The sequence below is a fragment of the Aptenodytes forsteri genome, unplaced genomic scaffold (genome assembly GCF_000699145.1).
Source record: "Aptenodytes forsteri isolate BGI_AS27 unplaced genomic scaffold, ASM69914v1 Scaffold116, whole genome shotgun sequence".
Classification (NCBI taxonomy): domain Eukaryota; kingdom Metazoa; phylum Chordata; class Aves; order Sphenisciformes; family Spheniscidae; genus Aptenodytes; species Aptenodytes forsteri.
In genome coordinates, this window is record NW_008795491.1 from 1,014,584 (window position 1) to 1,040,747 (window position 26,164).

At 40.1% G+C, this 26,164-nt stretch overlaps 1 protein-coding gene across 2 annotated transcripts in view; it reads right to left on the reverse strand.

Moving 5' to 3' along the window:
• Positions 1-25,306, reverse strand: part of HAPLN1 (hyaluronan and proteoglycan link protein 1) — a 32,657-nt gene extending 7,351 nt beyond the window's left edge. The window contains exons 1-5 of one of the 2 annotated variants that reach the window (XM_009281592.1): positions 25,183-25,306; positions 23,763-23,888; positions 12,290-12,292; positions 11,303-11,674; positions 1,389-1,691 (exon numbers count right to left, since the gene is read on the reverse strand). In XM_009281592.1, coding sequence (XP_009279867.1) covers positions 1,389-1,691; positions 11,303-11,674; positions 12,290-12,292; positions 23,763-23,862 — 778 coding nt within the window. In that variant the 5' untranslated portion in view covers positions 23,863-23,888; positions 25,183-25,306. Of the gene's footprint in view, positions 1-1,388; positions 1,692-11,302; positions 11,675-12,289; positions 12,293-22,764; positions 22,768-23,762; positions 23,889-25,182 lie in introns of those variants that run through there. The other variant, XM_009281593.1, reaches the window with a different exon arrangement.
• Between the last annotated feature and the right edge of the window lie 858 nt (positions 25,307-26,164).

Sequence of the window (26,164 nt, forward strand, 5' to 3'; positions counted from 1 at the left end):
GTATCAATGCCCAGACAATATTTCTCTCCCAGCACTTTTTTTTTTTTTTTTTGTCAGGAACGATTTTTCTCTTTCCTTAAAAGACACTCTCCAGCTGCTAGTGTGGAAAAGGGTGGTGATTAGTGACCAGTAGTCACAAACGTTTATTCTTCAAGCATTATAAATAGTGCAGCTATCACACTTTAATTCTTTTTCCTTGTTTATTTTATTCCTTGGTGCTATTTCTATAGTACAGGGCTAAATTTGCATATAACAGATGAGCTCATGTAGGATTTTGCTTTGGATAAAAGAAGCAAGAAAAAAATGAGCCAGCATTTCATGGAATGATGCAGCACGGTAAAAATCCGCTAAACTTTTTTTTCAGACCTCATCCAGCCTGATTTAATATTCTTGGTTTGAGGATTTGGAGGTTTTTTGAGAGGGTGGAGCAGACTTAGCACTAGAGCATATCTTCTGAGAGCAAGGCTTATGTTTATTTTTTGCTGTGCTGTAGGACAAAAGTGCTTCACTGTGGATAAGCAATCTGTGCATAAACAGAAAAGGCCATGCTCCTTGGTCTGGGTGGGCTGCAAGCCAAACATGTGCAAAGTTGCACAGGATTTATCCACAAGTATGATGCTATAGAGGATTGTAGACTCTTTTTGCACATGTTCACTTGCGGCATTCCTCTCATTCACAGCCATGTTTTCTAAATCCTTTTCAGCCACTAGATTAAACCTGAAATGATAGCAAGCTGAGATCAAGTCTTTTCATACCTAAAGTGACATCTACTAATAGCAAAAAAGCTTGCAGTCACTAAAATAAGGTTTAGAGCAGACCAACCCCAGAGCAAAAGTGAACAGGGTTTTGGCAGTGTACTAAGATTAGGAATCTAAATTATTAGGCATAAAAGCTAGAAATAGCTTTGCCGATAAGGAAGAATTAGTCATATTAGACCTGGTACATGAGCAGAAGCTGCTTGACACAACAGCATAGATGAAGTGATAATCAGAATTTTGTTTTGGTGATATATTTAAGTTGTAAAACATCATAATTATAATTGAATTCAACAGGAAAGCTCAATTAATGAATCACAGGTTTCTTCATCACTTTAACTGAAATAAACTGGGCATATATCAACTTTAAAAGAGTACGTATAAATTTTAACAGGGTGAAAGTGGAGATATTAGAAACTCCTGCCAATATAAGTTCTGAGTTGTAAAAACGGTCTACGTGAACATGTGGCAAAGACAACTTTACTCTGCGCATGTGTCCTTGTAAATTCAACAATAACATTTTCCAAGCCTAACATAAGCTTTGACAAATCAAATATCACTTTCTGCCTTTGCAGTTTCTTTCCTAAGCACAGAAACAGTCATTTACAAGGTAGGGGTGAAGAAGGCTCTTACCGTTGAAGTTTGAAGTAAAACAGAAAACATCATATCGGCTTTTATCTTTGTCCCAGAACCCGTAATTCCTGACCCCAGGCACTGTGTTCTTCCCTCCACAGGGCTCCCTGGGCTTGGTGATGGGGTACTGCACGGACCCGTCGCTGAGCCAGCCAGCGTTACACCAGTCCAGCCCTGACCTCCAGGCATCGTAGAGCTGGTCAAAGGAGGCGATAACAGAGTCTTGGTCCAGACATGCTCGCTGAGCCTCATGGAAGTTTAAGTTGTAACGACCCAGCCGTGGAGAGTAAGGGAATACGACACCTGAAGCGGTAGAAAGAGGGTGAGTTACTGGGCACCGAAAGAGCAGAAGAAAGGGAAACAGCATTTACAGTCACCAGAAGGAGAAATAAAGGTTAACGCCATGATGTGTGTCAGACTGTTGCTTTATTTCTGGGGAAAAACGCACTGTCAGCACATCAGCCATTAGGTTTGAGAAGGGGATAGGGCTGCTGCCTTACCTAACTGGCTCCTCTCCCCATAACCTCATCCCTTTCCCAGTGGGAACCGTGCCAGGTCTGCACGTTGCTCCCATCTGCAGCTTTGCTGTCCCCACTGTGATCTCACCCTTGTGCACTCTGGGAGTGCTTAAAGATGAGCAGAGCTGGCTAAAATTGTACAACTACATGCTTTTCATCAGAAAATTCCAGTTTATCAGCTGTAAGATCAATTTCTCATTTAAAAAAAGTAAATTAAAACCCAGCCTAGTTCTATTTTTTGTGGGATGGGATGTGGGGATTTTCTGGCAGTCACTTCGGAAGAAGAAATTGTGGTACAGAGGCATAGGAATTATGTCTTTTTACACATAGACATTAAAATGAAATGTTTTGATTGACAAAAAAATGTTCTTTGCTATGGGCCCTTGCCCAGCTATGTTCTTTGCATGGGCCCTTGCCAAGATTTCCTGAGAGGTTCAAGACGGTTGTTTTTTTGTTTGTTTGTTTTAATTTTATTTCACATTAACCTAGAAACTGGAAGGTATTTCATGCCCGGCTTAATAACAACATTTCAAGGCTAGACTGGTAGGAGGCATAATTTTAGTGTCCTGAGGTATTAAAGTAGGAAATCTATAGGGAAATAAAATTAGTGAACTCGTGTGTGGTTTTAGGGAGACTTTTCTGCTACTTTCCAGCTGTTCTTTGGCAGTTTGTCACCACTCAAGGAGGGAGAGCTCCTCACAGAGGGCATCAGGGAGCATGGTTCCTTGAGCAGAAGACAGGTTTCCCCAACTGCAGGTGGTGAGCCATGTAGCACACAGCATGCAGCAACACAAGGCAGCCCTAGTAGGAAGCCATGTGAGACACCACCTTCCCTTGCTCCCCCATGTCTGCCAAAAGCACTGCTGGCTTAACCAAAGGATGCTTGCCGGAGAGCCGCTGTGCCAGGAGCATGGACCTACCAAATGCTTCCTTTCACCCCTGAGGACCAGCTACAGGCCGGCCCAAAGCCCTGTCTGTTGCTCATCGGTGGTGAGCCGTTGCAGACAGGTATGGCAAAGAGACCTTCTCGTAACAGAGGACATCCAAGTGGAGATGGGAAATGTGGGGACACCTCCAGAATTGTTTCAGCAGCAACATTTAATCAAACTCGTTGCCCTTATCTGACGGATTTTTCCACAGTATATTTTCTGCTTGTTTTATGAAAAAGATCCGTAGTTAAAGATTACTTCTTGAAGCATGAAAGATGTTTCAGAAAATGCTGAAGAACCACCTCCCCATGTGGCTCTGATAAAAGAGAAGAGAGAGACTTGAAACAAAAGTTTGGATCAGACCACCCTAATCTTTGGCAGGGTTTAGAAACTTAACCCAGATCTAAATTTTACAGTTGGCTTTAGCCCAGTCTCATAATAAGCTGAAATAAAACGGCATCAGAGAAGATCCAGCTCAGAATGTTTATTCTCAAACATCTCTGTAGAACTAACTGCTGTAGGATGCAGAGGGACTGAAGACAAGATAACACATGAGATGAGCCAAAAAATTCACACTGGTATAAACATCCATCTTTCTTTTTACTTTCTTCCTGCTGATGAATTCTCCTGCCTATGACAAGTTCCCTGTCTCGGGGGCAATGTAGCATAGGATAGAGAAATTACATTATGGTCATGCAAGACCATCACCATGCAATGAAGCCATTCTTCTTTCCAAACTTTCAAAGCCACTTCGGTGTCTATTCCACCGGTATCTTAACATCTCCTTTCTTTCCCTTCTTTCCCTTGCCCCTCTATCGTCCAAGAAGTGTTATTTTTGTTAAACAAAATCTTTGTTATTACTAAACCTCAGTGACTTGGTCCAAGAAAATAAAGCATGCAAATGTAAACTTGGCAGGGTAATAAGAAACAATATTTTACTCTCCTTCAGCAATTAACTAGAGAGTCTGCTGAGGTTCTTTGCTTTTGTAAATCCTTTGTTAAAGGGCTTTTCAGTTATTAGCTGTTCTGAACTATAAAGCATGAATGAAATGTAACAAAACGTGTTGTTAACTGTAACTTCATAAACGAGAAGCTGTAGATGTTTCATGTTTTTCTGGATCTCTGTTTTTCCTTCTTCCTCCTCACCTTTTTTAAAAAAATTATTCATTCTCCCTCAGTGCTAATGGATAGAAATATCACTGTCTATAATAAAAATGTAGAAAATGTCAGAGGAGTCCAAGCTTTATTATTTTTTTAGAAATCCAATATTTATTATTTTTCCAGAACTACACTTCCCCAGACAATTGACTCCTTGTCCAGTACATGTGTCTGATTTGCATATACATGTAAAAAACCCCCTAAAATCATCAGAGGTGGGTATTTTTTAATCAAGACCTAAACTTACATACTTCTAAAAACTGAGCAACAGATTTGATTCCTTAAGGTTTCCAAAATCACTTTTTAAAAGGGGTTAAATATGTATGTAAATTTGTTACAAATCTACTTGAGTTTGACAGTTTGGGACATAAAGTTTCAATAACATAAATATGCACAAAACTGTAATGTTAGCTTTGGGCTATACTCGGGTAGACTGCATAGAAGCTGATTTTTGTTTGAGTTCATCTGCAGTACAAGCCTGCAACTGATTAGCATTAATTTCACCCTGCAGATGGGGGTGGCCATTGGTGATTTTGTACAGCCAAATTGACTGGCTATGTGTTTTATATAGCTTTGTTTTATCTTGCATCTTTGTTAATATGCATTTCCCTATCAAACCTAACAGTGGAATTCATAGCTAGATCTTACTATTCATCTTCCTTTTGTTACAATTTAGCAGTGCTGAACTTCAATTAATTGCAAAACATCTTCTTTGGTCTTGGATCTTATAATACGTCAAAACATAATCCAGCCCATCTGTTCTTGAATGGACAAAAGCTGTCCTGAGCCTTGTTACTGTTCCCAAACTAAATCTCAACTCCTGACTCCAACACTGTGTTTTACCACTAGACAAAACACTCACTTCCAAACTTTGACAAATTCAGCTTAGGAAATGGAGGAAGAGAAAAACTTCCAGCCTCAGATGGTTATAATCTAGTTATTTTGTGAGAACACTGAGTTGCGGAGCCTTAACTTGACCTTAGTGATTCAGCTCCTTACCCTAAGGAAGCAGCTGAGACAGTTATGGAACCTTCATGGGGAATATTAATTTACAATATCGACTTCACAGTGTGGCTCCTCTCCCAAACACACGGTTCTCTGGAATAGGTCCTACCCCCAGGGACGGACCTCCTTTCCTCCAAGCAAGAGAGGAAGAACCTGAGACATATCGATTCAGTGGAGAATAAATCTGTTAGTGAAAGAGGAGGGCTGGGTGAGGCTTGCTGTGTGTCCCTGTGACAACACAATCACAGTCCTGAAAATGACTGTTGTAATGGAAATTAGGATTTCTACCAAATTGGAACATAAGAACATGATGTATAACGTATCCTCCCCATAGACACACCTGTATTTCCATGAATGCCTTACATTCAATTCCACGAACGTACAACTCTGCTTCTGTTACTGTGGTTTTTAGGCAATGTAAAAGATATGATATCTGTCTGTCCTTTGTAAGTTATTTGTATTTCAGTCTTATACGCAGGTAATCCCTAAAATTCAGTGCAAGTGCTTTGCATTTACGCATTCACTACACATTGTCAGTGCAAAGAGCTGTAACGGTTACCCAAGACAACAAGGTGAGGAAATAACCTTAGAAAGCTCAGCTTCTGTAACAATTTATGGGTGTCAATTAAGCCAGCTCCATACACAATTAGAAGTTTTAGAAGTATTTACACATAGAACAAAATAACACAAATTTCTGTTGACTCATATGGAAAAAAAGGTCTTTTCACAGCCAGAGTAAAGAAATGGACTTCCTTGAGTTCTAGCCCAAACAGAAAAGTAAGTTTTCTTGTAGCCAGTGTAAACACCAGGTAACAGTAGGGTTTGCTATATACTATACTGTAGGGTACAGTTTTATGCTGGCAGGTTCATACATTTAATGGCCAAATTTTCCATGCTGGATTTCTAAAATTCAGTGAAAAGTGGCAAGTCCCTCATTTTCCTTGACAATCCATCTCCGTTTCTCTGCCTGTCAGGACTGTCAGATATCTGATCATTCAGCACAGACTCTGTGGGTGGGCCACTAGCCATCAGCAGGTATCAACCTCCCTGAAAATGAAACTGAAGCTTGAGATGGTGTCCCTCCAGCCCATAGCATCCCGTAACCAAGCTGCCAGTGGGGTTGCTTTTTTCTGACAAATACAGGCATATGAACTAGACTTGCCTGGCCTGGGGACAAATTATTCCCTTATTTTTCCACAGCCTTTATCAAAATTTGGAGACTGTTGTCTTTCTTTGCTCTCCTTAGGCTAATTAGTCCTAATTCTTTTAGCATTTTCCTTTCAGGTCGTCATTTCCAGATAATTTTTTGCTGCTTTATTTTGAACTTTTTACTTCACCTGCATCTTTCAGGTACCATTTCTCACAGCACTTGCAAACACAGCTGTGTCTGCAAAGACCTGTTACCCTGTCACAGAAGGAATTACATTGGTCTGTCATGACTTACTCTTGACAAACTCCTGTTGTCTTTTACAAGACTTTTTGTTGTCTTCTAGGCACCCACAAATAGTGTGTCCTATAAAATCAGTTTTGTAGCAGAGAGAACAACAGACTGTCACGCAAAGGATATTTAAAATAGCTTTTTGTGTATGAATGTAACACCAATACACAGAAGAAACAAATATGACATACATTATTAGGCTAAATCTGATTGCTCCTGCTGTTGAGAGCACGGAGTTGGTTTCGTATTGGTTTCAGCTATGAATTCCCCATTGCTTACATCCAACTTAAGAGCAAATGACTAGATTATAAAATGATTGCTGTGACAGTTTGGAATAATTTGTTTATATGGAGCTCATGGATTTGTTTGATCTATTTTGAACTATAAAGTCTGTTTTTTGAAGAGATGCCTGTTCTTTTCTAACTCTATCTTGAACATAAAGGCTAACACACCTCCAAGCAAGATCATAAAACCTGATGGGGTTTTTGGTTCATGTGAAGTCTCCCAAAGAGTTAGCTTCTATCTAGAAGCAGCTTTCTACAGAGATTTTTAATGGCTTTATCTAGATCTGGATATTTCTGGTACTGTTGGATGTACAAAGTAATTATTTTATAGCCTCTATCACAAAACTACTGTGTTCAGTTATCACCTCCCCCTGAAGATAGAAACTATAAAAAAAATTCCTAATAGAGTAAAAATCTGCCTTTGGCAGTTTAGCCTTGTTCCACTTTCTTTGTCACCTGGCCCATGAATCTCACGAAGGAATAGAACACAAAATCCGTGCCCGAGCAGTATAACCAAGGGCCAGTTCTGGAGCCTTCACATGCCTGGGAAGCTGAAGCACACAAACCTGATGTAGTGAGATTCATTACAGTGCCTGGTATTCATAAGAAAGGAAAACAGTAAAATACCAACATAAAGAAAATTTATTGTAAGATGAGAATTCTTTCTTTGCTTATGACTCAGGCAACAATATCTACCTGCCATAGGAGACTTTTAAATTTGTTAAGCTTTTGACTTTCAGGACATCTGACAAAGAGTGTAAAACTCATGATCTGTATTTTGTGTGCGGGAGGAGAGTAAGGCCAGTCCAGTCAGAAAATGGCTTAGGTGACAAGGCCAACATAAAAAGTGTCCTGCTTTCTGCAGTACTGGACATTTCTTGCAGCCACTGTGCCCAGCCCAACCCTCCTGCCCTTAGACCATCCTTGTACTTAAGGCTACAGACAGGATGATATTCGTGACATGACTGAATAGTTCTTAAAGCTGGTGGTTGTGAAATACTGCAGTGAGTCCTAATCCTGAGCTTTAGCTGCTAGACGGCACTGTCTTGCTAGTGTAGGGGGAAAATGGTGTGGTTCTCCGTTAAATGGTAGTGAAGAAAATGTACCAAAACAATGTAAGGTATGTAACAAACACAAACTGAATCTAATTCAACTGTTTTTTCAAAGCTAAAAGTACTCAATTATTATGAACAGTTTACTTAATGGCAAAACCAGGAGGCCTTTAAGTCTAATAAAGAATAAAACACTACCACATTCGGAGAATAAAAAAGGTCCACTGAGGTAGAGGTCAACTATTTTCATATTGATATATTAACATGCTTTTGCCTAGCCAAAGCTATACTGTTTGTACAGTGAGCTCACGTTGGAGCAATCAGCTGTTTTGCACTGCTAGCGGGCATTCCTGGATATAAATGGTTTTGTCTTGCTGCCAGTTGTCATCCTTAGGGCCACCATCTCAGGACATCAGGCTATTGATGCAAATCCTTCCCACTGTGAGATTAATCTTATTATTTACAACAGATGTAGGATGTTAGGATGGGCTGATACATTTTTATTTTTGTCCAAAGTTTGATTTTTTTTTTCCTTGATCTGTTCTGCATTACGCAAATACATGAAACAGTAATTAAAGCCAGCACTGTATAAAGTTGCAGATGAGATGAAAAAATAAGCACAGGGACATGCAAACAGAGAAATACATTCCATCAACTATGTATGTCCACTGTAAATATAAGTGCATTTTAATCATTACCATTTTAGAAGGAAACTTCAATGAAACTTAGACCCAGAATCATTGGATTTAGTTGCCATAAGCAGAACTGACATTGACACGCTCACTGGTCTTATCTCACTTCTTGAAAGGTTATGTTTTACCATGAAGTTTCGCAAATGGAATTTTCCTGTCTGCTTAGGAAACATCACTCTATAACATCGGAAATGAACAGTTTGACACCTGTCCCATGCCTGACAAAAATCGTTAAAAAGACATTGTTCTTTATATTAGCCAGACCCTAGTTAAAATATATAAACTTTCCTTTGAGCAGAGATTGGAACGTATGTGATGATTAAAGAAATATGATTCCTCCGATCCTTATGAATTTGCTGATTTTGGAGGTGGGGGAAAACGGGAAGGAGTGGTGCTGTTGTACAGGATGGGCTGGAGTTGGCATACCTCAGAGGGAGGCACTGTTAGAGTAACAGCAGTAAGCTAGAAAGGACAGTGTATATCAGGAGGTGGGAGCCAGACCTTGTATCCAATGGGCTGGTCCTATATCACGAAACAGTCACAGTAAAAAAGGTAGAAAAATCTCCTTTTTCCAGTTGTGTTACTGTATGCAGTAAAGAAAAGATTCCTCATTGCTTTCTTACTCTAGTATCAACCAAATATTGCTTTTCAAATCCGGATCTCTGCATGTGCACAAGTATTTGTACCAAGCTTCAGGCAAAACTTCCCGGTCTGCCATTACAGCCATCAGCATCTCCCCTTCCCCAAGCACTCCTGGCACAGCAGGAAGCGTTTGTACTGGAACCTCTGCGCTTTTAATAGCAGAAAGCTAATGAACTTTTGCTTCAGAGGCACAATGCTAAGTGGCACCAGATGAGTATCTGGTCCAGATGTGTGGTGTGATGAACACAAAGATTTTACGCTGGCTCTGACCCTTTTACATTGGCAAAAATACCATAATGCTGTAAAACGCAGGGAAATCCCAGTATCTGATGGGGAACAAGACATAGTTATTTATGTGGAACATCTCGAAGCCTGGTAGAGGTACGTGCTTAGGATGCAAGAAGACTGTCAGATGAATATTATCAAATTACTGAGCATCCTCGCAACCCAGGGGTGGGCTCCAGGACCATCTGCACAACAGTGTGAAAGGAGAAGAGACGTGCTGGGGTCAAACACAGCTAAACAGATGCTGCGTGTTTCTCACCTGGATTACGTGGTGCTTGCTATTCCTCACACGCAGTAAATAGGTGCACTTACCGCATTTTTATTTACATCCTTATTGTCTGGAAACCACCCTGTGAGGTGGATCACTCTTATTTCCTGGGGCTGCCCACCTTGCAATGTGTCTCCTGATCACAGGGCCCGTACCTGCAGCATGGGCAGCCGACCAGAGCCTTGCTTTCACTTAGGTAAAGCCAAGCATGCCAAGCAGAAACTGCTCTCCCTTCAATGGCTAGTCTCAATGACAGCAGCTGCAGTGAGCAACCACTGCAACGCCTGCCCGAGCGAAGAGGAGGCTGAACACACGAGAGCCTTTGGCTAGCAGAGAAGAATAAAGTAAAACATTTTCCTTCTACTAATTTCTGTCTTCACTCAAAACTGTTTCAGATAACTTAAACTGGACGTGTATATGTCCAGTTTTCTTTATCTCCTAAGTTTGAAAAGAACAGTGTGCATTCTTATTAAAGATGGATTATGTGAGGTGAAACAGCTTAAATCGACTATCCTGCTGGCATGGAAACTGTGCAGGGCCTTTCTGCACTCAGAAATGGAAGGTTTCAGCAGCCTCCAGCCAGGAATGGAAAAACAGATGTAAAGAAGTAAGCTAAGCCTATGGCATCTATTTGGTTCCAAGAACCACTCAGCCAGTCTTATTGTGCAGGGTAACTATATAACCATCATAACGTACAATAATCCTCAATGAAAGAGTCATATTTTTCACCTGTTTACAGGTGTGAGAGCCAGGGGTTTGATTTTCTTCTTTTCTTTTTTCTTCTTAACTACTTTTCACAGATAACATGGCTTCTATAAAGTTCTCTCTGGCACACACTTGCTGGTAAGTATAAGGGTAAGGGAGACATCTTCATGCAACTTTTAGTTTACTGCTGAGTTCAATGCAGCACTTTGGGGAAAAAGGCCAAATGCTGGTTTACATGCATTGAATCTCATATAATTTATCTAAATTTCCTAAGAGTAAAAGAAAGCTGAATTTTTGGTCCTCCTTCAACTTGTTTCATTAATTTTTCTAGTTCTTTGTACTCTACTGTTTTCAAGAATATTGCTGAGGGAAATGACTACAGACTACATGTAGGAGTTGCCTTGGCAGACAATATAGAGATCTATTTTATGTAATTATAAGGCTGGAAGAAACAAAACCATTGTCTCTGGAAAACTACTTTAACTTTTTTCCTCTTTGTAAGGAGATTTGTATTTGCTCGATAATCTAAAATGTCCTGAAGTCCTGTAAAATGGCTATTAGGGGAATATTTAACATGATTTTGCCTAAGTCTACTGTAAAAACATGCAATGACTTCTGTAAAGTGATAGGAGCAAATTAAAAACATATGGAGTTCTTCATACTATATTTGGTCATTCTTTTTTGGCTCCCCTCACACTGGGTCTCACTGGGAGCTGAATATGCCGTAGGCTAGCGTAAGTTATAGAAGTCCTAATGTTCTTCTAAATTATGATAGCTGTCATGGGTTGTCAGGCCAAGATCCCCAGAGCACAATGAATCCCAGTTCTCAGCTTGCTGTTATCACTGATAATACAATATCAGCGGTATTAGGAGAAAAAAGCAGGTATTCCTTAACACAGTGCAAATCTGAATTTAAGTGTAATTCAGGTGTTACCTACCTTCCAAATTCAGAGCTACCACTGCTGTATCATCCTCTAATCCTTCAATGACCTCGCATTTATATCTCCCATAATCCTCCAGTATTATATTTGTGATTATAAGAGAGGCATCGTTTTCACTGCTTTCCCTCAGAAACACTCTGCCCTGGTAGTTTCCGTAGCTCTTTCTGTGATGTCCCATTGCAACAAAGACATCCACTTCTTTGAGGTAATCTGAGGTGAGTTTGGTCCACTTGACCCGGATTTTGTGGGTTCCTGAGCCAGCTGTTGATGTGTGTTCATGGTAAAATTTACATGGCAGTGTGACATTGCCACCCCGGTGTGAGAAGATTTTAGCTTGCTCTGCTACCACAAGTAGACGGGGTCCATTTTCTGTTAGGATTCAAGGAGAAAAACAAAAACAAGAATTAGTTTGCAATCTACCTTTTACAGAATGGATATGATCAATGCCATAACAATCATCAGCTATATTATACATTAGGTCTGCAGAATCAGTTCCCTGCAATCATTCTGTACCTATGCGGTAGTAGGGCGTATAAACCACTCGTATATAATTATTTACTTAACGGCAAGTATGTCTGTGTGTGTACACTCCCAGACAGGCAGAGAGGCAAACTGGTTCACAGCATTGCCCCCTCATATAGGCAGAGGCCATCCTATATACTCCATAGTCATGAAGATAGAGTTGTATCGATATATTGATAGAGTTGTACAGCTGGTAGATGAATGCCATCATCCATAAAAGACTCCACACAAAAATCCCATATTTCCCTGCAGGTTGTTCCAGAGTTGTCCATCAATGTTGCATTTTTTTTCATAATTCAATTTTTATGTATGGACTCAGCTTATTCAGGCGGCAGCATACAAAGCCCCTCGTGATCTGGGATGCAGTGAATCACACTCACAAAACAGAAAAACCATTACTGTATCAAATAGCACTATTTATATTGACATGAAAAGTGCCAGCATAACTCTAAAGTGTCTCACCTTCTATATGTATTTTCTTCTAACATTTGAGTTCAAGTTCCTCTTCTGACATATTTCCACCAAAGTAAGGAAGTCCAATTTATCTTCAAATGTAAAATTTGGTCTTGTTCCGGCCCCTTTCCTGATCATCTCAATCTGTTTTTTTTCTCATCTGTTTTCCTCATCTCTTTCAAACTCATCACTATTTTATCTTTGATATTCTGATCTCACTTTTCACACAAACCCGTATTTAACTGGCTGGCTCCTCTCCTCCTCCCCCTCCCCCCAGACTCCCTGCTCTCTTTTCTCTCTAGTAGGTCACTATGGCTGATGTTGCTCTATGAAATCATTATGTTTAGGATAGTCAGCTTGAGCAGGTGCTTGCTTCCAACCTTAAGTCTCTGGGGCTTCTTTGACAGGCTGTGCTGCCTTGGGAAAACCCTGGAAAGCACAGATTTCATGGTGACAGTCAGCAGATGTATCCAAAAGTGAGAATATTTCCTTCTTTCAGTACCTCTTCCCTCTTCTCTCATGTGTGGTTTGCAAAACTGATTTAGCAAGCTCAGTGCTTCTGTAGGTATTGCCAACCTCTATCACTGAGACACCGACCGAAACTAGCAATGGATCACCAGCGCTCTGCTTGCTGGGAAAGACCTCACTCTACATAACAGATTGAGAAGAAAGACTTCATAACACCCTATATGTGTTCAGCAAGTCAATGTAACTGCCTAGAAATGCGATTCCTGACTTTAAGGCTCGGTCTGGCTCTCTTTAACTTCAGCAAAAGCCAAGGCTAAGTTCCCAAATGTGAGGGCTGCTGAGAGGCTGACCCCATGAAGTCCAGCAGCAATCTTCTGCTGGCATCCATGGGGTTGAATCTGGATTGATAGGACAAAACCACAGAAATGAGTGCAAAAATGTCATCAGCCAGAGAGAGGTGTGGGTGACTGAAGGAGGGAAGGACTGGGATGGAGATGGGCTGGCAGACGAGGTGGTGTGATGAGCCCACCAGGGAGTATCCCACCCGGCCAGCTGTCTGTTCACAGCACTGCAAAAACCTGCGGTGTGTCCACAGCCATGGGGGGTGCAGGGAAACGTTAGGATCTGTAGCTCATAAATGTCTCCAGACAGTCCTAAGTTTCTGAGTCTTGTTGACAGGTCTGCCAGCTAAATGATATATTCACGTAAACTGCAGTTTCAGCTTGACTTCACTATCTGTCCATGCTGGCTACGGTAAGCAGCAGAAGAAACCCCAGGGTATGCAGCTTTTATGATTATGCGAACATGTTCAGGGGTGGTAATTGCAAAGACAAGCTCGCTGAGTGCAAACTTGCATCTGCTTAAGAAAAACAGGTATCCCAAATGTGTAGTTCTTTGCCAGGAGATGTTACGTCAAGAGCATTGTTATTACCTGCACAGGTCAGACTAGCCAGGGCACCAGCTTCCTCAAGAATGAACAAGCTTGAGCACTGCAAGTTGTTTTACCAGGGCGAGAGACCATCCTACCTCGTGAAAAATCATTACTGCAGAGCAGATCACCTGCAGCTCCATATAACTGGTTTTCTTTTTCACTGCCCTTCTTCCCAGAGGTGAGCAGAGGCTCGGGGCTGCTCCAATAACCCATCTTCCCCCTTTCAGAGGAGAGCATCCAGGGAGAGAGGTGATCCGAGGCAAGGCACCATGGAAAGTGTTGCTAACACTGTTTCCACAGGACGAGGAGAAGGAAGAAAGTGAAGGCAGCCAGCATGGTTTGTCTGTGAATTTCCCTGTTTCCTTCAGGAACAAAGATGTTCCACAGACTTCTGTCCACCTTGGGAGGAAAAATGTTATGCTTTGGGGTGGTTATTACCAAGAAATCTGAATCAGAGCTCAACTATGTTGGGTCTTTAATACTGAAATAGTCAAGTTAATAAATATTAGCAGAAAGGACTGGGGCAGGAGAGAGAGTCTGACTCAGGCTGCTAACGCTCGCTCTTTCTAACAACAGCCAGTCTGTGCCAGCAAGGCCTGGAGACTTTCCCAGAGCACTGTCACCTCTGACTCTAGCATTAGCATCCTGGTGCGGTGGTGTGCCTCTCTCCTGGCTGCTTCCCACCTCCTCTGGCCCTTTGCAGCAGCCATTGATTGAGTTTATATCTCATTAAGTCTAAAGAGCAGAGGGGATGGCAACCTGGGAAAGGAAAGAAAAGCATGGCTTTTCTCATCCTGGAACATCTCCTACGTCCCTGGAGTTTCAAAGAGAGATGCAACGATTGAAATATGCCTCCACCCTCAAGTTTTCTAAAAGCCAATTCCTTTTTACAGAAAAAGAGATGATGTGCCCTTCTCTCTGACAAGACAGTGGGGCAGGAAATTACATTGCGGCTTCCAGACCTAGGAGAGGAGGGAGGAAGAATCTCTGGCTTTTGAGGAAAAGCAGATGTCATATTGGGGGATGTTGCATAGTTTCTTTTTGGGCTAGAAGACATGCAGAAGACATGCAGGCAGCAGGGATCCAGGATTAAAAAATGAGATGACTGGGGTTTGGCAAGCGGCCACAAGGTCTTCATTATCCAGCAGCCAGTGAGAACCAGGGCCAAATTCACCTAACTGCATATTTTTGGGAGCATGGCAAAATGAAGGGTCTTGGTCTTTCTGGAGTTGACAGAGAAGGAGTTAAAAAACCCCTTACAACAACCAAGAAAATGCCCAAACACAGAGCAAACCAGAATCCCTGCATTTACAACACATTTAGCACTCTGGATGCAGCATTCTAGCTTACTGCTGTGAAAGTCAGCTTAAATGAGGAATGAATGCTGCTTCCTGGGTTACCTTAATACAATGAGCAATGGTCTGTTGTGAAACGGCGATCTGATCATACAAGATGGGGTAAACACTTTTAAAGGCTTGTCAGAGCGGCTGCTTTCCTCATGGGGTTTCTGACAAGGCTGCTCCTTCTGAATAAAATTATCTTTGTATCTAAATGGCAGGAATATCTAAAAGATGAGTGCAAGATAGAAAAAGATGGGACACACGAGTGTTATCCAGCATGTTACTTGAAGGAGAGAACACTTCTTTTTCCCCAGAACTACTTTCTTCAGAAGTACAATGAGAGAATTTGTAAGGTGAATGGCCAAACAACTATAAACTCTGCAAACCCCAGATAATACGTTGCTAAACAGTTATCTGCAACAGGACAGTTCAGATCCTTGCTGGAGACAAGACAGACCACATGCATGGCCACTCAAGAGCCTCAGACAGTGAGGAACGGCTGAGCCGCTCCTTCTATTGGGAACAGAGGTGGCAACAGCCTGGTTATTGGCTCTGGTCTCAGCTCCAAGGTCAGAAATGGGATGAGAAAGGTTTGCTAGGTGGGATTTTCACCCTTCTAGGCATATTTTGCCTTGTAAGACAGGCAGCAGCTTAGCTCTTCGTACAGAACCAGGCACTACTGGTGACTAATTTGCCATATTTTTTCCACTCCTGCTTCCCTGCTATTGATTCTGACAGGCTGTGGCCTTTTGTTAATCCTCTTGGTGCAATTAGATGGATGACAAAGGCAACATAATACAAAAACAGCTAAGCTAGCTAAAAATGAGTTTGTCCAAGTTGCAGAAGCTGTCCAGATGTGCAGGATAACACACAACTCTGGGAGCTGCTTTTCCAAGCTGTAGGGAAAGACTGCCTGATACAAATGAAAACTCGCTTGGAAACTTGCTATTCGGGTTGGCTTTGCTGTATCTCAGTGGTGCCAAATCAAGCAGGTATATACTGCAGGCGAAAGGGTATCTTGCTACCTTAAGTAAGAAGGCACAGGCAGCAGCACGCTGTCTGCCTCTGGTTTATTCTCCACCTCTCTTTCTCCCTTGCCTGCATGCTATGTGATTAGCACTGCTGTTCCGGTTGTCATTACTTTGTACACATCTAACCTTGACTTCAGTGTGATTCCCACTTCAAGGTCAGTAAGTGGACTTGCTCTCATGCTGCTAGAGCTCTCAATTCAGTCTCGCCTGCTGGCTTACTGGTTTAGTTCCAAATTTTACTGCTGGACGTGTATTCAGATTTGTTCGTCTTTTTAGTTGGTTTTTTTTTGGTGTGGAGTTTTCTTTTTGTTTGGGTTTTTTTTTTCTCTCTTAACTGGCTTCTGCACTCAAGAGTAATGGCAAGCCAGGTTTGGAAGGCCAGGAACATAGTGTGGGGCAGAGAGGATGAGTCACGCCACAACCCTTGGCAAACAGCTTTATCCGCTTTATCCATCAGAACTGTCCAGAAGCTTACGCTGACCTGGCTACGAAACTTGATTATTCCCACATTTTAATGGACTAACTTACAGTGCAACAGTGGAGAAAAAAAAAATGCATTTTAGGGGGAAAAAATCATAAGTCAGGGATCACATCATAGACGTATTTTGTTAGATGAACTCATGTATTGCCTAAATGTTCCACATAGTTAGCAAGCCACCAGGTTAATAACACCGTGTGGCATCCTACTTTAAATAAACACAGAGCTGTTTCTTGCTTTTCCTGTAATGTTATCAGGGACTTGAGCATAACTCTTATGCTAAAATATCCTCACTCTTCCTATAGCAATAGCATGTTTTGTTATCCTGCCATGCTTATTTAAAACTCAAAAATCATTTCTATGATAACAATAATTCCCACTTGCTATAATACGAGTGGAAGTGCATTACTGATATAAACATGTATGTCTATTACTTAAAGAATCCGAAGGGAAAAACATGAGGAAGAATTACGCACACACTTTGTTCCACATCCATTTCCTACTACATTTTTTCTAACTATCTTTTAGCTAACTACTTTTTCACTTTTGCTTTTGGAAAAAAATCTAAAAACTTTTGTATACCAGCTGTAAGACTAGGAAAAGCTGTTCTTATCTGGCCCAAGCATTAATGTAATTTTGTTTATGTCATGAGAAAGAAAATACAAGCATCAAACTCCCGTGTTCTTACCTCTAAACTGACAGGATAAAATACTCTCTACACATTATTTTTAAGTTTTGACCTACAACTGGTAAGAGAGATGCTACATAAATCTTAGTTAAAAAGTTCAGGTACATGGTTCCAAATAGTAGTATTGCTAAAAATACCCATTTTATAAATGGCAGAGAAGAAATCTGTCTCTCCAACATACAGATGACAAGACTGAGGTAAAATATTTTTCAGCTGATCCCATCTACTCAACCTGAGTAACACGTTGGGGGGAATTGTTAAAGGGGCCACATTAACTCAAGTTTAGGTTTCTAGTAGACCTAACAGCACATAAAACCATCAGGGAAATAACAAACTTCAGCTCTTCTAAAATATTGCCACCTTTTGCCTTAAATAAACTTTAAGTATGTGTTTACTTCAGTCTAGATAAAGAAATTGCATGAAGATCAGGCCTCATAGAGCAGAATAGAACAGAAATCATGACAATGTCTCTGCACCTCTTCTGCATAGAGGGAAATCTTCATGGGTGGCATTGAGACTGTTTGACAAAACCAAAATATCACACAATACAGGTGAGGAGCTTTTCCAGTTCTTTAATTACCTTTAAATGCTATATATATGGAATTGGAATGATGTAGCAAGTAAAGGCAAATTAGTAATTTAAATTTGTTTGATGTAAATCCTTTTGCTTCTGTAATAATTTTTTACAACCCAGATATATTGGTACCTATCATTTAAGGTCTATTCCAGAACATGCAGTCCTGAATGCCTTTAATGAAACTAACATGCCAACAGGAGGTGAGGTTGCTCTTTGCTGACATTTCTATTACACGCTGTTGCAACATGCCATGCTCTGAAGAGGAAAGCAAGTTGTGTTGATGTAAAAGAAGCAGCTCAATTATAAGAAGAGACTGCAAAATTAATCATGACGTAATCTAAAGCGTCCTGAATGGCAACAAAACTAGTAAGAAATTTTAAACGGAAAAGACAAATGCAAGAAAATGGAAAGAAGTAACAGGTAACATCACTGAAAATGGGAAAATGCAGAAAGGTGGACCAAAGGAAGAAAGTCAAAAGGAAAGTGGAAAAGCATGAAACTTGGGAAGATCAGAATTAATGTAAGAAGTCAAATCAGTAGTGCATCTAATCTCAAAACTCTGTCAAGTTTTTGGCTAGTCCAGCAAGTCTATGTAGCTTCTTTCCCTCTGTTGGTTCTGGCTTGAAGAAAAGGAATTGGACTGTAAATAAAACTCATTATCATGCAGAACAAGTTGGGCAAAGATTTCTTCTGCTTTTGTTATTGATTAATTGATTTAACTTTTTTTTTTCAATAGGGCAATATTGGAAAGTTTTCTGCTCATTCCACGCTGACATATTTCTTGGTATGTATAAATAAATCTGTGCAGAGATCTTGATAGGCAAATGGGTGTATTCTTGTATCTGAAAGGTAAAGAAATGCTGCGTAATATAAATTAACTTATATTCAAGGAAAAGCTGAAAAGTTAAATGTTGGTCCTTCACAAACCAAACTTTGTATTCTCTTCGCTGGCCTTTCTTGTTGTATTTCTAAAACGTGAACAAACTGGAGGCATATGTTAAAGGCTCCTGCCACCCTTAAGCAATTAACTTAGCAATTACTGTAATGGCTTAGTCAGCTCCGTTTATTTTGCAGAACAGCAAACACACAGTTACACATAGAAGAATGCTCTAATCTCTGAAGGGTACTCTGCCTCTTTGAATAATTGGTCAGCAACTAGCACTATGAATAGATTAGAAAGATATACAAAGCTGGGCACTGAAAAGAATCATCTTCCTCTCTCATGGGTCACAGAGTCCTTTGCAGATCTTGACTTCAGAGAAAAAATCTGAGTCTTTAATTACATTGATATGCTTAGAGTAGTATTGTTTTCTTGTTGTGGACACTTATGTGGCTAGGGTATACTTTTGTCCCATTTTCACATTCACCAGATGATTTCATTTAGGATTATGATTTTTTCTAAAAAGCGAAACTGGTATCCCCTAGGGCACACACAGTTTACTGGGGTGGGGGGTGAGGGGGACAACGCATCTTATGTAAATATAGTTTTCTCATTTGCTTTTATCCACAAAGGTTAAACTGGAATAACTTTTGTATGCAGACAAACTACCAGAGAGGAAGGTGATATGGTCAAGCAGTCTGGGATAATAGAGCAGCCTGACCAAAACCATGAAATCTACTACTGGCTTCAGGAAAGGAAATAAAGTCACAGAAGAGAGAAAATGCAGCTTTAGATATTTTATAAATTTTGTTCATAGATATTGGAATAAAACCAAAAAGAGAAAAGATATAAACAAAAGAAGTGGGCAAAAGGAAAGAAGCAGAAAGGAATACTGGTAAGGTAGGGAGGTAAAACCATCTAGCAGATGAGAAATTTGACTGAGGTCCAGTTCCACTGTATTAACCAACAAGGGGAGAACCAGGAACTAGAGCTGACACTGACAGCAGGAACAGGGATATTCGTGAAGCTAGTGATTCATTTCTAAGAAAAATTGAAAGATTTAAGAGAGAACATATCTATGCCTATTGCAATGTTAAGGAGGTTGGCAAGTGTTTAGTAAAGCTAAAGAAATCCACAGTTTCCAGAGAGTGGACATTTGACAGACAGAGCTCTGTGTTCATACAAGCAATGACCTGTCAGTATAATCAGAGAACAATACAACTTATGAAATACTGTTCATTCTGGTTAGCAAATGCTGAGTCTGAGAGAGATGGCAGGAGTTTTTATACTAATGGAGAGGCAAGAAAGTGGAGTAACTAGATCTCCTGGTTCCTGACACAGAGTTGTTAAAGGGGTCAGAAGCACGCTGAAATAGCCATCAGACCATAATACAGCATTAATAGGTGGCTGCTTTTTAGGAAGACTGAATGAAAGACAAAGGTGATAAGGTGGCACTGTACTTTAGTGCTTTAGCAGGTTATGAAGAAATAAGAAATGATAGTTATGACAAAACGGAGCATGGATCAAAAGCATGTCAGGAAGGACTGTAAAAGATCTTACTGTAGCAGTCAAAAAAAGTCTTTTAAAGAGGCACAGGTACCTTTTGTAGTATGGAGTCACTATGCAGATAAAGGTGGAAGACAATAAAGAAATGACCCAAGTGCTATATTAACAAATCCTCTCTTTTTAACAAGTTGGTTTTGATGCTCTGAAATTATGATGTTTAAAGTACATGAGTGCATTGATATGAAATGAAAATGTAAAGATGAAAGCTGAACTCAGAAAATATAGCCTGTTCAAAGAAAAGGGTAGAAAACCTCACAGCCTGAAGTACTGTAACTGATGTTACTATTGACACTCGTTATGGCAAACCTGATGGCAGGGATATTAGCTCATTTATCACTTTAAGAATGGTACCATGTGTTTCTGCACAACAGCAAAATAACAAATATATATAAGGAAAGTAATTTTAACGTTAACAGGCTGATTAGTCTGACCTCAACAGCAACAGGACCTTAGAACAATTTTTGAAGAAAAATTGTTGAAGAACAGAAATAGAGTAAGTCACTAGAAAGAGGGATAAAATGCAGTAGATACTTACCAAAGGGTGTCAGATTAATTTGAAATCAATTATATAATAAAAATAAATGTATAAGGCCAGGGAAATGTGAAGTATCAATTGCTTGGAGCTCAGGGAAGCAAGTGATATGGGAAATACATGGAATTAGACAGGATGGAGAAAATAGGTGTTTTGGTAGAAACTTTGCTAAGTGTCTAAGAACTAGATACAGAGGAGACTGCAATTGGTTGGGCTGAAACATAAATTATTAGCCTGGAAAAAGGCCAGTGAACTGTCTCCAGTATAGTTTTTGAGACTCTAATATTTCCACTAATTTTACCTTATAAAGTAAATGTGACTACTGAATTAATAAAATTTTCACATGGCATATTAAGCATCACTGAAGGGAGGAGAATGGGTATTTAGAATGTTTAAAGAAAGAAGGGTGGAATAAATATGATAACATTTAATATTGAATGCATAATCTAGATTTTTAAGGCCTATTTGAAGAATTATTGATATAAACCTTGTACTTGTTAATTGCAAGTGATAATGAGGGAGAATGACTGCTAAATATTGTCTATCACAATAGACTGTTGATCAAGACTACAGCATGGCTGGGAAGAGTACAAATTTGATCCAAGGTCTGAAAAACAAAGCACTGTTAGCTGGAAAACAAAAATACTAATGCCAGCCTAAGATCTTATCTGGAATAAAATCCTGGCCGGGTGCCCTCAAGAAGCATGAATTCAGACAAGAACCAGTGTCGAGATGAACTACTAACATTATCAACTAACTGGAGGTTATACACTTAAAGCATTTGAAAAAGTTTACTCAAATGATAGCTGTGAGGATATGGTGTTATCTTATTAATGTTTTAAAGTGAATATCAAAGAAGAAAAATTGTTATTTCAAGCTAAGGAACAACACTAGGAGAAGCATAAGGCCATACAATGGCTGTGAACAAACATGGAGAATTAGGAGAGTGTTTTTCACATCAGCAAAATAGGGTCCAAAACTACCTTGCAGTAATGAGATGCAAAACCCAGATTTTTTAAAAATGAAACTAAACCTACAGGAGATTACATGATGTAAACAAAGGGGAATAGAAGACGGTTTAGTTCATTTCCTCCGGAGATCCCTTTCAGCTCTGTGTACTTGACTACACAACATCTATCTGCACCTTTTGTAATTCCAAAGCATTCCAAAGCATGCAACCCAGGAGGAGTTTAGCTAACCGTCTCTTGGATTTCAGCTGTGGAGGGGGATGCTACACTCCTTAATGTAATATAAAATACCTTTTGTATGAAGCTATAGCACATGTGTTCCACAGGCTTCCCTGATTTCCACCTCATTTCCAGGTGTAGATCATCGCATGGGTTTATGCAACATTGGGCAGAGCGGAATCCCAACCCTGATGGGATTCCACAATGCAGAGAGGAATGAAGAAAATGAATAGTAAAAAAAACAAGTTCCAAGCAGTTTTATTCTTTTTGATTTGTGTTCTGTGTATTTCAGAGCCTGAATCGGCTGATGTACAAAGCTCATGGTAGAGCTCAATTTTAAGCTTTATCCAGCTTTCCTTGAAGGAATAAACTCTTGAGGTTCAGATGAGTTTTCATGGGTAGGAAGAATAGCCCATCTTGAAACTTTTATCAGCTTTGAACTATTTAGCACTTGCAGACTGCACTGTACTCATGCTAAAGGACTAGTGATAAGCAACATGTATGACTTGCAAGTTACTCTAAACTGCTGACTAAGCAAGTATAACATACACAGATTAAGGAAAAATAATTTTGATTTGGTTTAATTATTTCCACTAATTTAATCTTCCAAAAAGATAAAGAAAATTCAGAGATAAGAAACTGCATTATACAAGGAAAGGCAAACTATATGTTTATTAGACATTTGTGTCAAATTTGAAATTTACCCTGGGGAATGAATGTTCACCATCTCACAAGAGTGATATGTCTTCATTTTGATGTAACACATTCATTTGACCTTCATCCTGTGATTTTCCTTAGTGTGAAACCAGCTATCTGTTATTCCTTATTTGACCTTGACAATCTGAGTGCCTGTTTTAATAGGTGCAGGGTACCTTTAACTTCTGAGACTCTCCTGTGAACTTCTAAATGTCCAGGCTTTCTTAGGAACCTGCCCTAACCTGGTAATTCATATTTACACAAACACTCAGATAACACAATTTGCCAGCTGTTTAGAGAAATGAACCAAACTTTAAAGAGAGAGAACAATAATGCTGCGTTTCTTAACTTTGCAAGATTAATTTTAGCCAGCCTCAAGAAATATATAAAAGAAAGCAGGAAAATCCCTGCTAGTTCTGCCTGTCCTTACTGCATAAATCCCCTGTTTTTTCTTGCACAGGATGACCCTCAATGACTGAAGCTGGGACTGAAAAAACAGCTGCATTGTACTGCAGACTCAAATCCTGCTACAGCTATAAGCTCTAGGATTCAAACATGAACCAAACAGGATTATGCAGAAGGCCAGTATAATACTTAGTGTGAATTAAAGGTATGAGGAAAGACACATTTCTTTTGGGGTAAGCTACTTTTTTTTTTCTGGTTTAATTTGTCCAGTTATGATTTCAGATATGCTGAGCCTTTTTAAATAATAAACAGCAACAAATTTCTGTAATGTGAAGAGCTATGTATGACAGTCTTCTTAAAATCAAACATATTCCACAATAAACTGAAGGTATTTCAACCCATTGCAGCTGCTTATTACTTTAGGATGCAAGCTTTTTTTCTTTATCTTAAATCATGCTGTACTTTACTCACTAATCTTTGCAAGGTTGTGACTAAGTGCTATTAAACAGTGCAACTTTCATTTTTTACTTTCCTTAGGAGTAATAATAATGCAACAGAACCAGAAAAGAAAAGGTTTGGTCACCAGTAATAATAATATTTAAAAAACAGTACAGCAGAATAAAAAATTAAGGATCATTAAGCACATTATTCTGTTTCCCTCAGCAATTTGAAGATACTGGTATTTTCTTACGTATTTCCTTACCTTGAATGTGAATAATTCTTTCATGCTCCAGACTTGAGTTGTCAGGGTGAGGTTCAGCCCAGCAGACAGAAATCAGCACCAGAAAAAGTAGACTCTTCATCTTTATAGTCAAAAGAATCTTCTTCACTGTAAGGGCATCACATACAAAGAGGCTTATGAATTTTTGGAAACCTTTACAGTGTTGCACTGCACAACTTGTTACAGCAATGATCTTATGAGGGTTCTATAACATGTTTAACCCACTCAGCTGAAAAAGTTACAAGAGCTACTAATTTTTTAGGTATGAAGACCGGACCTTTTTATCATGGACTTTCATTAAATGAAACTGGCAATACATATTTAACTCTGCCTATGCAGAAATACAACATGAAAAATAAAAGCACACACACAAATATCCATAAACCAAGCTCCTTGCAAGACCATATGTAAGCAATACCTGTGTTTCAAAAAAGGTTCTAGTGTACTTTTGATTTTTCAGACCTACTCTAGATGTGGTCTGTAAATACAGTTAAAACAATCAAAGCTATCACTATACCTATATGCACTGCATGATGCAATCTGCTGGTGATAGATTTTCAAGATTAAAACAATCTTCTTGTAGGTTTTGGCATTTCAATCAAGACTGCAAGTTAACTTAGCAGTCAGGGTGGTAAGTTTGCTTGAGCTAAGCAGTAAAGATGACAAAACATTTCTTAGACTGACTAGAAAGATCTATTTTATTTCAGATCCACTTACCATTTTAAAAGATGCCTAAATACACAATGAAATGTTCAAAACCATGCACAAAGTAGGTTAGAGTTGTATATGCTACCACTGCAGTTGCCCTGATTGATTTTTCATTCATTTCTACCTAGAATGCTGACGCACTAACTTAGTGTGCCAGGTAGGGTCTCTGCAGTCAGCAGAGCTGAGCGCTGCAGGGAAAATCTCTGCCAGCCTCTGAGTAGTAATTAGACAAATGAAGACCTGAAATAGAAAAGGAGGCATAAAATACAAAAGGTTTTATGTAAAGGGTTCAGGCTGCTGTGTGTTTTATAGCTAGAATTTTTATGACTCTGATTTCTTGAAATAAAAGAGAGCTATTTCCAAACTTTGCCTTTCAAGAGACTAGGACTTTTTCCCCAGTCATCAAATAGTGGCAGTATTATTAATATGCTTTCTCTCTAAGGCAGAAAGAAATTTATTTTTTTCCCTTTTTCTCTATCAGAGCTAAAACCACATCAAAGTTGCAGGGTACTCTCAGTCAGAACCTGGCTCAAGGTCCGAGCTTTGCAAACAGTCCCTGTCCCCAAATAGACTCAAACACCTATGTGTTTCAAGTCTAGATCCAAATATTGTAATCCGGACCAACCTCTATTACAGACTAAAATGCAGAAATGCTATTGCCATTTTTTCATAACAGAACATGCATGCTACTTGCCTGCCTTTCCATTTCTTCAAAGCGAGTTTGGGTGGGAGTTCAGAGCCAATTCAGCATCCCTTACTCCTTACTGTGGAGTGTCTAGAGGTAGGACAAGTGCTCGCTGAACACTATTTTCCAGGTGGTCCATGCTCAGTAACTCAAGACTCTCCGGCCACTCCCTTTTTCCTGGAAAGCTTGGCAGGCTGATGACCTCCATCTGGGAAAGCAAGGACAGATGTGGCTCCCCCTAGAGCACATCAACCCGAGCCTGGGCTGACCGGAGGGGTCACACAAGTGCAGCTGGGCGTTCCTCCTGCACGACGGGACCGCCGGCCTGGCTGCTTGATGGAGCAGGGCACACTTGTGTAAAACCACACTGCTCTTTCCCTCACAAATCCCAGACCAGGCACCCGAAGTATTTCCTCTAAGAGTGAAAAATGCTTCAGGACTGGGGTTTGGGTTTTTTGGCTGTTGACTAACAACTGACAATTCTTCTTTTTATTGGTGGGGGAGAGTGTTACTGATTTAGAAATAGTCTGGTTAACAAAGAAGCTTTGATTTTGAAGGCAAAGTTTATGGGGATATTCCCACCTCAATCTGCAGATTGGAGCCTATGCTGGATGCAAAACCTCCTGGACACAGTGAGTGGGGGTAAAGCCCACAGGGGCTCTACAGACTTACTCTGGGAGCACCTTAGCCACTCATTAACACTTTGCCTCTACCTCTTGCCACAAACCTGCTCTTTTCCATGGCACTAGTGAAAAGAAACAGCCACATAACCAGATGACAGGTAGTACTACCTTTTTTGTGGACAGCATCCCCATCTCCACCAAACTCTGTGTGCACAGGGTCTGGGGCTCTAATGTGGAATGAGAAAGATTCACCTTCTGGTTACATGGATGGAGAACTCCACACATGCCCCCTGTTCTTGTCAAGGTCTCCCTAATATGATGGGGGAAAGTCCTCCATGTAGCATCACCAGGTGATGATTGTCAGAACA